General features: G+C 38.8%; 1 protein-coding gene across 2 annotated transcripts in view; it reads left to right on the forward strand.

Annotated features, from left to right (window-relative positions):
- MCHR2 (melanin-concentrating hormone receptor 2) overlaps positions 1–14,214 on the forward strand; it is a 71,851-nt gene that overhangs the window by 44,203 nt on the left and 13,434 nt on the right. For both annotated transcript variants that reach the window (XM_011956433.1, XM_011956432.1), the window contains exons 3-4: positions 5,897–6,106; positions 10,656–10,850. In XM_011956433.1, the coding sequence (XP_011811823.1) occupies positions 5,897–6,106; positions 10,656–10,850 (405 nt within the window). The remainder of the gene's footprint in view (positions 1–5,896; positions 6,107–10,655; positions 10,851–14,214) is intronic.

Below are 14,214 nucleotides of genomic sequence, written 5' to 3' on the forward strand. Positions count from 1 at the left end.
ATCAAGCATTTTAAACTTTTCTTTAAGTACTAGAAGAATGTCAATTCAATATATGTTAGTAAATACCTATTGCATGCCCTGCATTGCCCTAGGGTACTTGATCATAAATAAAAATAAAGTGAAAAAAAAAAAAAAAAAAAAGCGGCATCTGTTTAAAAAGTTCACATTCTAGTGGAGAAGATGAGATTTAAACTCATGGAATAATTTAAAAAATAATACAAGAAAGACAATAAAAACAATCAATTGCGGGGGAAAAAATATGGCTCAGATGAGTTCCAGGAAAGAAAACGGAAGTAATCAAATATTCTTAGGGAGCCTCAAAGAGGCAGTAGTGCTGAGTGGAGAGTTAATAGCCAGATACTTGAGAATATTTCTAGCTCCCCCCTGTTTGCCTGTTGGACCTGCCCAGTCCTCCTTCCATCTCTGCCTCATGGCCTCCAGTATTTCTGCCCTGCTCTTCTACAGATACATATAGTGTGTCCTACACCCAAAAGCCTTGGTACCACCACTGAAAAACCAAGTCCTTATTAGGTCTTAACCCTTCTGAAATGTTTGCATTTTCACAGGTGGCTTTTACATGCAAAACCTTTGCAGTGTGGGATTCCAGGCCTTGTGACAAGCTGTTGAAGAGATGTTTGGAGCCAGAGAAATTTCTTGGACCCCTCAATTTACACCAATAGATAACAGTTTAATCCCATCTACTTATGCAGAGACAAAGTTGAAAAAAAGGAAACATGTGCAATGTGAACTCTTCTAAAAGTAAATTCTGAGCTATGATTTATGGAAACAGATTTTCAACATAAAGTCAACCGTCATTTAACCAGGGGAAAAAACACTTAAGCCATTATATGGACCAATTTGTTTGCATTATTGTGAAAAATCTATCATTTCTTCATATTATCATTTTATACATAAGTGAGAATATACATTAGATAAAGAAATGCTAATGGAACTTTTAAAATAAATACTTTAATCTTTCAAAAAGTATCCGGAACAACTTTTAATTAAAACAACAGTTTTAATTTTTTTGCTAAGATTTTAACACTTTTCCTTGCAAATTGCTCACCAAAAATTTATTAATCTTTCAAAAGTCATTTGAAAGCAACTTACATTTATTTATTTAGTTAGTTAGTTAGTTGGCTAGGAATGTATCAACTTTTTGCAAATTGCTCTCTAAATATTTTAAGGCAATTTGTATTAATGTTTTCATCCTGCTTTGCCATGATCTTTTGTTACTTTCTGAACAGACAGGTGAATTAAATAAAATATTAAGACTACAGTAACAATAAGGAGAAATAAATAACATTTAAACAAGATTTAATGACTTTTCCTTTTATGGTAGTAATTGTATCAAAACCAGTGTTCATCAATAGAACTAAGAGTCATAAGCAAGCAATGAACCAATTTCTGACTTTGCCAAATGAAGACTAGAAACATATATAAAATAAATATATTTAAGGAAGATGGAGCTTCAAGAATAAGATGTTCTATGTGCCTTTTTTTAAAACAAGAAGCAACTTGTGTATTAGGAGGGTGACTTTAAAATAATGAGGCCAGATCATCACTAGTCTGTTGTACATTAAATTTGTAGCAGGTCAAAAGAAGCCAGTTTAGAAAAGGTAGGCAGAAAATTGAGCCAATTATAATATTTTCCTCTTGCGTTCCTAGGAGACCAATTAATGAACTCAACCCCATTACTCAACTATTCTCCACAGGCACAGCAGGCCCTGGGAATCACTTCAATAAGGGGACTGACTTTTTTTTAATCAGACCTCCACATCCACCTTCTGAACACATCTTCCTTCTGTTTACTGATAGATTCCCTTCAAGTGGGCAGAGTCTCTATAAAAGGTGTCCTATCCTCCAAAAATAAAGAGTTCCCATTTTGTCACTTCCTGCCTTCATCTCCCTGTCAGGTCAACTAATTAATACAAAGTCATGAAATCATGAAACAGAGGTTACAAGATGGACAATGTATTAACCTGGAGGAATACTGTCTAATGGCAGAATTCCAGTTGCTGACAGGGATGGGAAACGTTTTAGAACACAGGTCTCTTTTTTCCCGACCCAGATTAAATAATAACTAACAGCTCCCTCTGACCCAGCCCTCTACCATTCCAAGTGTCAGCCATACACAGACTTTTGTTGGAATTGACCCATACCCTTGGCTGCACAGATATGTTTTAGATGCCAGAGTACCATGCAACCACATTTGTTCAGATCTGTGGTCCAGTTGGCCAATATGCTAAGCCGGCTTGGGAATCTAAAGAAGTTGAGTGGCTTGCCTAATGGCACAATGAGTGAAGGCATAGAAATGAAAATAAAATTCCCAATTAGGTTATCTTTCCACTATATCACTCTATCTATCTAGGGAAGGGTTGGCAAATATGTGACTCTACTGTAAGCTCTCTCACCCTTAGCAGTCATCTCTAATCACACAGGTCTGTCCTGTGTAGCATCTGTCTTATATAGGTCTGTCCTGTGTGAGGACTCAGAATTCTTCTCAGCAAAGTGCTTCAGGAAATGACTACTAATCCATTGGCATTGGCTCATGATAGCAATTTAATTCAACTAGAGTTAAATGCCAGACAGGATGGTGAGGCAACCCAGAGATTAACAAGAGCAGGAAGCCAGTTCTACACCCTACCCCATCCCTCACCCCAACACCACCTTCCTCTCCCTGCCCCAAGCTGGAGGGAGAAAGGGAGAAAGAGGTTTTACAGCCCTCCACAGTCTGGGCTGCCTGGTGGGCGCTGGAGCCCCACTGGTATCTTGGATCATGGAGTGAGGGCTACATTCTGGCTTCTCCTCTCCTCCTTACTCTCCAGTTCCCACCAGTGCTTCCGATTGGCCAAACCTAATCAGAAGCCAGTTGGCAAAGGGGCCTGAGGACAGGCTAGCAAATGACAAGCACAGCAGCCTACATGTGTAGTGTTGTGTTTTGTCAGTTCTACTGAATCCACATCATATGTTGTTATTTCTGATTGCAAAAGGTAAGCATGGTTTTAATAGAAATTTTGAAAAATTGTCAGAAAATGCAAACAGTAAAGTAAAAAAATCAGTCATACTACTACCAAATAGATGATCACTATGATTACTTGACATATTGTTCCTGCAAATTTTTTAGCAAATGTTTAAATAAATTTAGAGTCATGCTATACACAAGTATTCTTTCTTTTTTTCCAATCTGATTAAATATTCTTTCAAACTATGAGTTATAACAGCCATATCCTACTGAGTGTGGTAGTGTGGAATACCATAATTTATTTTGCCATTCCTCAAATTAATGAGCATTAGATATGACCACTTTAACCATATGGAACACATGTTAGCCAAAATTATCACAAGTCTTTGTATTTTATTTTAAATGTTTACATCGTAAGAAACATAAATCTCATGAAGTCTGACATCAGGAAATCTGAAGATAAATTAGACCTAAAATGGGATATAATTTATATAGTTAGAAATTTTACAATTTCTATTTGTTTTTAATTTCGATGCTGTTGCTTTCAGTAAAGAAGACAATAATAAATATAATGTGTTATTTATATTGCCCTAGTAACTTATGTCCAGATAAATTTATCAATTTATGAATTGCCCTAGTAACTTATGTCCAGATAAATTTATCAATTCAGAATTCTCTTTGTACTATATAGAATATCATCGAGACACACTTTTATTTAATTCTTTTTAATTGCCAGTTAATGGCCTGCACTGTCCCCACAATATAATTACCATAATTCATTATCAGTAAATGATGGGTACCCCTCTAGAGAAAAACAAGGGCCATGGATCTAATTGCTGCAATTGAGACCTAAGCAACTGCTTATGGTTTATATCCCAATTCACATGTAAATAACATCTATTTATAGACTAAGATTTATGATTTTTTTTGTCTTTTTTTTTTTTTTTAGTTTGGAGCTCTTTCTATCTGACTGCTAATATCTGTCCCTCTTCCCTGTCCCCTCTCCATTTCCCACTCTAATGGCCTGGAGAGGACAGGGGATGAGAGACCAAGGACAGTCAGCTGGCTGGTCTTTTGTTTGACATGATCTTTTCTTCATGTCTCCTCTCCCTCTTGGTCATTCTGGTGTGAGGCACTAAGTTCCTGAGGGCAAGGAACCAACCTGTTTTTTTAGTGGCAGCAACAATGCATACCGTATGGTTGCTGAATGAGGACTTCATGGCAGTAACTGCCCCACATAGTGGGTGCTGCCAAGGCCTGGAGAAGAGACGGCCTCACGCAATCTGATATTTCACATGAGAATCTGATAGCTGAGAAATGAAGTTCACAGGCTATAGAAGTTGTAGCCAATGAATAATAAAGACACACACGAGCTTCCAAACAGCAGAGCACTAGCCCTGAAATAGGAGAAAACTAGCAATTGTGGCATAATCTTAGGACTCGTTCTTATATGCTCTTTAAATTCTTACTTGTCCACATCTGCCAAGAAACCTGTCTTGACTGTGCCCAAGAAAAAGGAGAGGGCCCCTTCTTTGTGCTTCTTGTCCTTATACTTGTCTCTAGTTTTCTCTCATTAAATTGTAATGTGATCATTTATGCATGTCTACACTATAAGCTCCTTGATGACAGCGTTTATACATGATTTAGCTTTACAGCCTTAGAGCACAGTATTATGCCTGCCATGTAATTGGTGCTCAACAAAATGTTTGTTGAATTAATGAACAGCATCTCCCAGATAAAGATGATACCTGTTTATTATTGAATGTGCCAGCTCCTTGACCCCCAATTGAATTTTAAATTTCTGCTCTCAGAAATGTATTTCACCTGCTCATGAGAACGCCACTTCTAGATAGCATTGAATTCACTTCTCCCACCCCCGGCTCCCCACAGGAGACATGACATCATTTTCAGTGCCATCTACCAGCTCCCTCTTTTCAGATGACTCTCTCTGCCTGGATCTCAGGGTCTTTATTAATAGTCTTGGCTATTTGTTAGATTTTACTGGAATATTTCTAAGTCATTGTTGAAATCTTAACAATGGCCTAAGCTGCAACAGGGAAAAAAAAAAGCATTAGACAACAGAAATCATTTATTTTCAGTCTTCAGCTGTTTTAAATACTAGGAATGAGTAAAGACTAAATCTTTTGTCTGAGTGTATTTAAAGTTAGTATAACTAGTTGCTGCATAAAAAATTACCCCAAACATACCGGATTGAAACAATAAACGTTTACTGTCTCATGTGCGTCCAGTGGTCATGGATTCAGGAGCAGCTTAGCTGGTTGGTTCTGGCTCATGATCTGTCATAAAGTTGCCATCAAGCTGTCTTCCAGGGTTACAGTCATCTGAAGGCTTGGCTGCAGGTGGAGGATCTACTTCCAAGGTAGCTCATTCCCATACCTGGAAAGCTGGTGCTGACTGGTTGTTAACTGGAGCTTCAGCTCCTCTCCACATGGACCTCTCCATAGTGTTGCTTGAGTATCCTCACAAGATGGCAGCAGGCTTCCACCAGGGAGAGCAATCCAATAGAGAGCAAAGAGAAAACCCTACAATAACTTTGTGACCCAATTTCAAAGTCACACACTGAGACTTCTGCCATATTCTCATTGTTAGAAGCAAGTTAATACGGTCAACACTCAAAGAGAGGGAATTAAAAAAAAAAGAGAGAGAAAGAGAGAGAAGTAGGCTACACCTATTGAAAGGAATATCAAAGATTTTGTGGACATATTTTTAAACCACCACAGTAAGTTATCAAATAAATAGTTCAACATGCTTAAATATACACAAGACTAGGCATTTCCTCTATGCATTTGTGTAGGTTTTCCTTTAACATTTAAAATGCATTATGGCAATTAAAAATTTGTATCAGGTAGCATATATTGAATAGTCTGTATACATTCAATGTCAATCCTCAGTTTCCTCTATCTCTTTCAGGTCCAGGAAAAAAACAGTCCCTGACATCTATATCTGCAACCTGGCTGTGGCTGATTTGGTCCACATCATTGGAATGCCTTTTCTTATTCACCAGTGGGCCCGAGGGGGAGAGTGGGTGTTTGGGGGGCCTCTCTGCACCATCATCACATCCCTGGATACTTGTAACCAATTTGCCTGTAGTGCCATCATGACTGTAATGAGTGTGGACAGGTAAGTGAAGGACTTTGAAATATCTTAATATAATTCAGAGGTGCCTGTGCTTCCCCAAGCTCATTCCAATTCCAACATCAGTTTTGGTTTATAACAGCAAAGCTTTTCTTCCTTTGCTTGTTTCACTGTAGGATTGATTACTTAAGAATATTTTGTTCAACTTTCACAGAGGTCTATTTTTAATGGAAAACATAAAACACAAAAATCTCCTTTTTTCTAATCATTCTTTTCAACTCAGTTTTATTTGCAATTCACTGCATGAAAAAAATCACAAAACCATGAAATATTAGAAACCAGAATGAATTCCCCCCATCAATTTCACAGTAAGGAAGCTGAGGCCCAAAGAGGTGAGGAGATCTGCTGGAAGCATATACAGAATTAGCAGCAGAGCCAAGAATTAAAGTAGGTTTCCTTAGTCTCTGTCCAAGGCTATTTCTGATATGTCCACTGTCTCATACACTTGTTATTGCCTCATAGCTCTAAGGAATCAGTGGAGTAAATAGAGGTTCTTACATGACCATGAAGCAATTTCCCAGTGCCAAGAAGATCATCTTTCACAAACATTATTGTGATTGGTTAATACAGATGCTGTCATTTTATATTATTAGAAATGTATTCCACTATGTCCTGGAATGTGCCATAGCCCCTTTCACCATCCATGTAAGCTAATGTTATTTGAGGAGACAATGGTGATAGTGAGTACTTATTGAGCCAATAAGTGGTAGAATCCAGTTCAGACCCAAATCATCTGACTCTAGAGATGGCAGGTAGTTGTAACTGCTTCAATCTCTAGCCTGTCTAGGAAGCATGCAAGCTAGGATGTGCCTTGCATTATCCAGATGCCAGAATGTCCACACCAGGTCCTAACAGTTCACCTCAAACAGAAACGGGGCCATAGTACTTCCAACCATAGTACTTCCAACAGTGATACTCTGTCTTTCAGAACAACCCACTTAAAATCTCCATCTACCTTCTTCCCAACCCAACCCCAGCCCAACACATTTAATCCTCCTTTCTCTGATCTACTGTCTTTTTCCTTTGATTCAAATATATTACGTAAATCACGTTGTGTGTGTGTGTGTGTGATTTATTGTCTAGTTCCCTTGCACCTCAAATGTAAATTCCCCAAAGGCAAGGTCTTTGTCCATCAATATATTATAAATGTGTGTGTAACACTGCCTGGCACTCAGGTGCTAAAAAAAATTGATGAATGAATGAATGAATGTCTTGAAGGGTATGTTAAATTTCCCTGGGTCCATCCAGAAATCTTCCTGAACCCTGCCTCTTTCACCCTTCCAAATGGGACTTTTGGGTGGGGAAGTGATGAGCCATTCTTTAAATGAACAAAAAAAGAATGACAAGGTTCATAGAAATCATTCACTCTGACAAAAATGAATAATGATGATAAAATTTTAAATATACTTTTATTTTTTTGCAGGAGAATTTTCAAAATATAAAGTTTCCTTCTCAACTTATAATTCGCACATTTTTAAATCAATATACTGCACAGGTCTAGTTAGCTCAGCTGATGCCAGCCACTGTGACTGTGTCATGAGAAAAGCCCCATAAACATGTCAGGGTTCCAATACCAGGAAGAGGGCCTTGAACAGGCCAGGCTCACTATGGAAAAGCAACCTAAAGTATAGACCATACCAATAGTAATCCCATTCTTGGGGATAATACGAGCTTCTTTATACACTGTGCCTTGGATGCAGGAGAATATTGCCTTTTTTTTTTTTTTTTGAAAAAAAAAAATAAGAGGGGTATACTCCTATAAATCTTTTATTGTAAATGAAGTGAATGGACATTTTCTGCCCTGGAACAGACAAACTGTGTATGTTTTTTAATATTGACACATTTTTCTCTGTATGTATATGTGTACACACATGCATGTGTGTGTATCTTACTCGTAGTCTTTTGTTTTGTTTTGTTTTAATCCAATGGACATAGTACGCTAACATTTCATTTCACATTTAAGACATTCTGCCCTTTCCTTTCCCTCTCTCTGGAAAATCAGGTGGTAAGAAACAAATGAAGAGGCTCTAAAACCGAACCATTACCTTCCTCACGTTTCTTCTAACTCTACTAAATTCATAAAAGTGTAACAAAATCTGCAATTTTGTAAAATAGAAATGAGGCTTGCTTTGTAAGATCATAACTAAATGTCAGTGCCATCAGTATGCCTTAGCGTTTACATATTTAAATCATTTTAATTGCCAATTTAATGGATCATACATTTCAAGTGTTTCCAATAACTCATTTTGCTTTCCCTAATTAGTGATAACTGCAAGTGTGTAGAATATCTAGTAGTCAGCTCCCACCTCCATAGCCATACAAAAACAATATATAAACATCCAAAATGTGAAAAATGTTTGCTTTCTAATGAAAGCTACCTAGACTTTCATTAGTGGCTACTTTTATAAGTAAATTCTCTAAAACATCAGGAGTCAGTAAGTAGGAGCCAAAATTTGCAGTTTATTCATTCATTTATTCAAAAAAATATTTATTGAGCATGAACCATATGCCAGAGATTGTTGGACACAGGGGATACAATGGCCTTAAACTAATAGTCAAGGCTCCTGCCGTCGTGGGGCTTTCATTCTGGTGGCATAGACAGACATTAAGTGAAGAGTCCCACAAGTAAATGTGTATTTCCACATAGTGATAACACACCAGGAGGGAAAAATAGAGTCTCCCTATAATCTTCTTTTACAGTCATGGTCCCTTGTATAGAATGGGTGGTCAAACAAGTCTTCCCTAAGAGGGAGACCGTCAAATAGGGTCTTGAAGGAAGAGCAGGAAGAAGCAGAAGCAGATCCTGCCAGGCAGGTAGCACAGCATATGCCTGACCTTGAAAGGGGAAGAGCTTGAGGAAGTCAAGGGACAGACTGGCACAGGCTCCAGCTTGAGCAGCAGGCAGAACCAGATGGGAAAAAAGACCTGTCGAACATGGGAGGAATTCTGAAAATTTATAGAAAACCATTGAGCATCAGCTGAGGAGGGATGCTATCACAGAAGATTCCTTAATTGCTTGATCCCGTGACTTCATCATCCTATAATTCCAGTAAAAATGATGGCTGGGCTGCTATGCAGTCACTACGGCATCCACTTCCCCAGCAGGGAGAAAAGAGGCCCTTCTCTCCTTAGCCACAGGGAATGCATGTGCAGTGTGCAGAGGATGGGTAGCTGAGGAGCCCTGGCCAGAAACCACTCTCTGCAACCAAAGGCCCCTTAACTGAATACAAACGTCCTGCTTCTGGTGCGAAATTGAAAGGGCAAGAGAAGAGGAAATTTTTTATTTTTGTGAGTCTTCATTAAGTAGCTTTACGAAAACTTGGAGAAATTTAAGTGACCATAAAAACCATTTTTACATTTGTTTAATTTCTGCTGATACTATCCTCCACCACCCCCAGCCCCCAGCAAAACTGTGCTTTTTTAAATAGGCCTTCCTTCTGAATCTGAGCTCTTGTTTTTCATGCTTCAGCTTTCATTTTGCTCTGAAAAATTCTTGGATTTGCTGGAGGACTAAATATATTAGATATGTCAGAATTTCAACTTTGATTAATGATTACCCCCTTTTTTCCTGGCTGTAAAATGAAAAGTAAAAAAAAATAAAGAAAGCTGCTGGCCGGGCGCGGTGGCTCAAGCCTGTAATCCCAGCACTTTGGGAGGCCGAGACGGGCGGATCACGAGGTCAGGAGATCGAGACCATCCTGGCTAACACTGTGAAACCCCGTCTCTACTAAAAAACTACAAAAAGCTAGCTGGGCGAGGTGGCGGCGCCTGTAGTTCCAGCTACTCCGGAGGCTGAGGCAGGAGAATGGCGTAAAACCGGGAGGCGGAGCTTGCAGTGAGCTGAGATCCCGCCACTGCACTCCAGCCCGGGCGACAGAGCGAGACTCCGTCTCAAAAAAAAAAAAAAAGAAAAATGCTTCCCCATGAAATTAGCCCATTTCTTCCCTCTGGCTCCTAGCCTAAGTTCCTTAAGGAATTTGCATTGTCTATACTAGTCACACTTGTTCATCCTCACTGTGACTTCTGTGAGCTGAAACTCCATGAGCGTGGTGACTTTAGTATAAAGCCATCGGGGCAAAATGTTTGTTCTATGTTCCTGAATCCCTTTCTGCTGAGGGATTCTCTTAGCCCCACATTTTCCTCCTTCCTGCCTCTGTGTCAGTAAATCTTGCTGGGAAAAGGGTCATTTCCTCCTGGAGGAAATCCGTATTCAGAGACAAAGTTTTCCAGAGTCTCATTTACAGGAAAAGCACCTTTGTAAAGAGTTTGCACTGCAGCATTTTGCCATTATCAGTGTGTTCATAGAAGGAACAGCTATTTCAGTGAGTGGTTTATTCAGACTTGCAGGGTCAAGAATTGTTTTCTCTACAGATACCAGGTAGCTCTTAAAAAATATAACTTTCTTTTGCCCTGATAGAGGTGTGCTTCAGAGAGGACAATAATGCTAATAATTTACTCTCGTCATGAACCTTTCATCCTTGGAGCTCAGTGTTTTTATTGATTGTTCCAAAACTCTTCTTGACTGCTTTTGCAGGTACTTTGCCCTCGTCCAACCATTTCGACTGACAAGTTGGAGAACAAGGTACAAGACCATCCGGATCAATTTGGGCCTTTGGGCAGCTTCCTTTATCCTGGCATTGCCTGTTTGGATCTACTCGAAGGTCATCAAATTTAAAGATGGTGTCGAGAGTTGTGCTTTTGATTTGACATCCCCTGACGATGTACTCTGGTAAGTTGTTAAATCTTAAGAAAAATGAGTTGAATTAAGTTGTGAAGTACTTCATTCTCCTTGTCAACATGTGAGCAGCCTCAAAGAGTCTCCTTGTGGATCCTCTTCTCACCAATATCTCCACTTAGGTTTCTCTACACATGCAATCAAGGTGATAGTTTGATTTTTAAGAAGAGGGTAACATTTAGAAAAAGATTTTGAATTCGATCATGTAACCTCAGTGGACACAAATATATTTAAATAGGATTTTAAAGATTCATAGCAGCCAGATGCAGTGGGAATGCAGCAATCAAGGGAGGTAAGGAATTTCCAGAGTCACTCAAACTCAAACCTCATCAGTATGCAATTGCAGTTTGCTTGAATTGTGTCCCCTATAAAGATATGTTCAAGTCCTACACCAGCTCCCCCCCCATACCTGTGAATATGACCTTATTTGGAAATAGGGTTTTTTCAGATGTAATCAAGCTAAGTTAAGGTCATGCTGGATTAAGGTGGGCCCAATGACTATTGTCCTGATAAGGAGAAGCAGATTTTAAGAAATACAGAGACACACAGAAAAGAGACATGTGAAAACAGAGGCAGAGATTGGAGTGATGTATCTGTAAGCTAAGGAACACCAAGGATTGCCAGAAACCAGCAGAGAGGGTAGGAGGGGGCATAGAGCAGATTCTCCTCCAGGGTTTCTAAAGAACCAAACTTGCCAGCACCTTGATTTCAGATGCCTAGATTTCAGAGCTGTGAGAGAATAAATTTCTATTGTTTTAAGCTATCCAGTTTGTGCTAATTTCTTACAACAGTCCTAGGAAACTAATGCAACTACCATTACCATTTTATGCATTTTAATTTAAAAAGAAATTAAAAGTCTTCAATTTGAAATTTGAAACATAGAATTGGAGTTCATGATTAAATTCTTTGAGCAACTACCAATGGCCAATAACTGTGTTAGATAGTTTTACATATGCTATCTCAAGTCAGTCCGGCAGATCCCTTTCTCCGACTCCATAACTTGTCAAATAGATGAGTCATTTCTGCATTATGTAGACACAGCCAAAGAAGGATGGCAGTAAAGGACCTGCAAATCCACTAATCCAGTAAAAAAAATAAATTCATATACATGCATGTTTTATTCAGTTTAGTATAAAAAAGTACTATAGACTAGGTGGCTTGTAAACAATAGAAATTTATTTTTCACAGTTCTAGAAGCTGGAAATCCAAAATGAAAGTGCCAGCATGATCAAGTTCTGATGACAGCCCTCTTCCAGGTTGCAGTCTGCCAACTTTTCATTCTATCCTTATGTGGCAAAAGAGAGAGACAGGAAGCAAGCTCTCTTGTGTCTCTTCTTATAAGGACACTATTCCCATTCATGAAGGCTCTACTCTCATGACTCTACTCTCATGACTTAATTACTTCCCAGAGACCCCACTTCCTCATACCATTATATCGGGGGTTAGGTTTTCAACATAGGAATTTTGAGGGAACACAAACATTTAGAACATAACAGTGCAACATAGATAGGACTGGACTTCCAGTTCCAAAATGGCAGCATAGAAGCAAGCCGACTGAATGCCCCCCTGAGCCCTCAGAAAATAAAAAACAAATATACAGCACCAAGGTTAGCATTAACAATATCCCAGAACTCCAGAACTCAAATATGAGGATGAGATGGCTCCTCAGGCTTCAGAGAAGTGAAAAAAAAAATGAAAAGCCTCCAAGCCGACAGTAATAGAATCAGATTTCCACATCCATGACACCCCTCTCCCCCATTCTGCTTGACACCAAACACATGAAAAATTTCCCCCCAACTCACAGTTTCTACACTGAAAAAAACACGATCAAGGTAGACAACCAGCTTTCCCACCACCTTGGGTTCCCTGACAAAATACCTGTCTCTGCCTTAACCTATGGGAAATATCACAAGTGCTAGAAGGGAGAAATATCCCTGAGAACAGGCAGAGACAAAGTAGGGAGGTGGGACAGTTACTCTGTAGCTCAGCCAAAGGAGACACTAAATCAGAGTGGCTATTCAATACCACTACACTGCAGAAGGTACATTCAGCAGATCCCCTGGACAAACCCCTAGCCAGGCTTCCCACACCTCTGGGATATCTCTTTTGGGACCTCCCCCATTCAGGACAGCCAGTGACTGATGGGTTACTAGAGCAAAAGCAAACCTGGGCTTAAGGCGCAACTTAGAGCCAAAAGGAGACAACAACCTAGTGATAAAGACTCTCTATGAAAATACATGCAATGAAAACCAAAACAAGTCAGACAGAGAAGACTGGAATAAGTAGCAAATCCTCAATGCAAAGACATAGATGTACATCCACAAGAAGCAACAGCAAACAGCAAACCATAATCTCCCCAAATGGACAAAGCAGGGAACCAGTAACTGACCCTAATGAGACAGCAACATGTGAACTCTCTGGCCAATAATTCAAAATAGTAGTTTTTAGGAAACTCAGTGATCTCCAAGATAACACAGAAAAGCAATTCAGAAATATATCAGAGAAATTTAACAAAGAGATTGAAATAATTTAAAAATTAAAAAAGAAATCTTGGAATTGAGAACTACATTTGCTGAACTGAAAAAGTTACTAAAAATTCTCAACAGCAGAATGGGTCAAGCAAAGGAAAGAATTAGTGAGCTCAAAGACAGGCTATTTGAAAATACACTGTCAGAAAAAAAGGAATGAAAAGCCAAAGAAGGATGGCAGTAAAGGACCTGCAAATCCACTAATCCAGTAAAAAAAATAAATTCATATGCATGCATGTTTTATTTAGTTTAGTATAAAAAAGTACTATAGACTAGGTGGCTTGTAAACAATAGAAATTTCTACATCTATACAAGATATAGAAAAAATTCAAAAGACCAAATCTAAGACTTATCAGTGTTCAAGAGGGAGTTGAGCAAGAGCAAGAAGTAGAAAGCTTATTCAAAGAAATAATAACAGAAAATGTCCCAAAAATTGAGAAAGATGTAAATATCCAGATATGGGAAGATCAGACAACACCAAACAAAATCAACCCAAATAAGACTCTACCCCAAGGCAGATAGTAAACTTTCAAAAGTCAAAGACAAAGATAGAACTCTAAAATCAGTAAAAGAAAAGAAGCAAATAACGTGTAAAGGAGCGCTACTTCATCTGGAAATGGACTTCTTACTAGAAACCATACAGGCCAAGAGGGAGTAAAATGACATTTTCAAACTGCTAAAGAAAAAAAACAAAAACAAAAACAAAAAACCTGCCATCCAAGATATTGCATCTATCCTTTGACTGTGAAGAAGACATAAAGTGTTTCCCAGACAGGCAGAAGCTGAAGGAATTTACCACGTCAGATTTGTCTTACAAGAAATGCTAAAGG

This window comes from Colobus angolensis, unplaced genomic scaffold (assembly GCF_000951035.1).
Source record: "Colobus angolensis palliatus isolate OR3802 unplaced genomic scaffold, Cang.pa_1.0 Scaffold418, whole genome shotgun sequence".
In the NCBI taxonomy this organism is placed as follows: Eukaryota; Metazoa; Chordata; class Mammalia; order Primates; family Cercopithecidae; genus Colobus; species Colobus angolensis.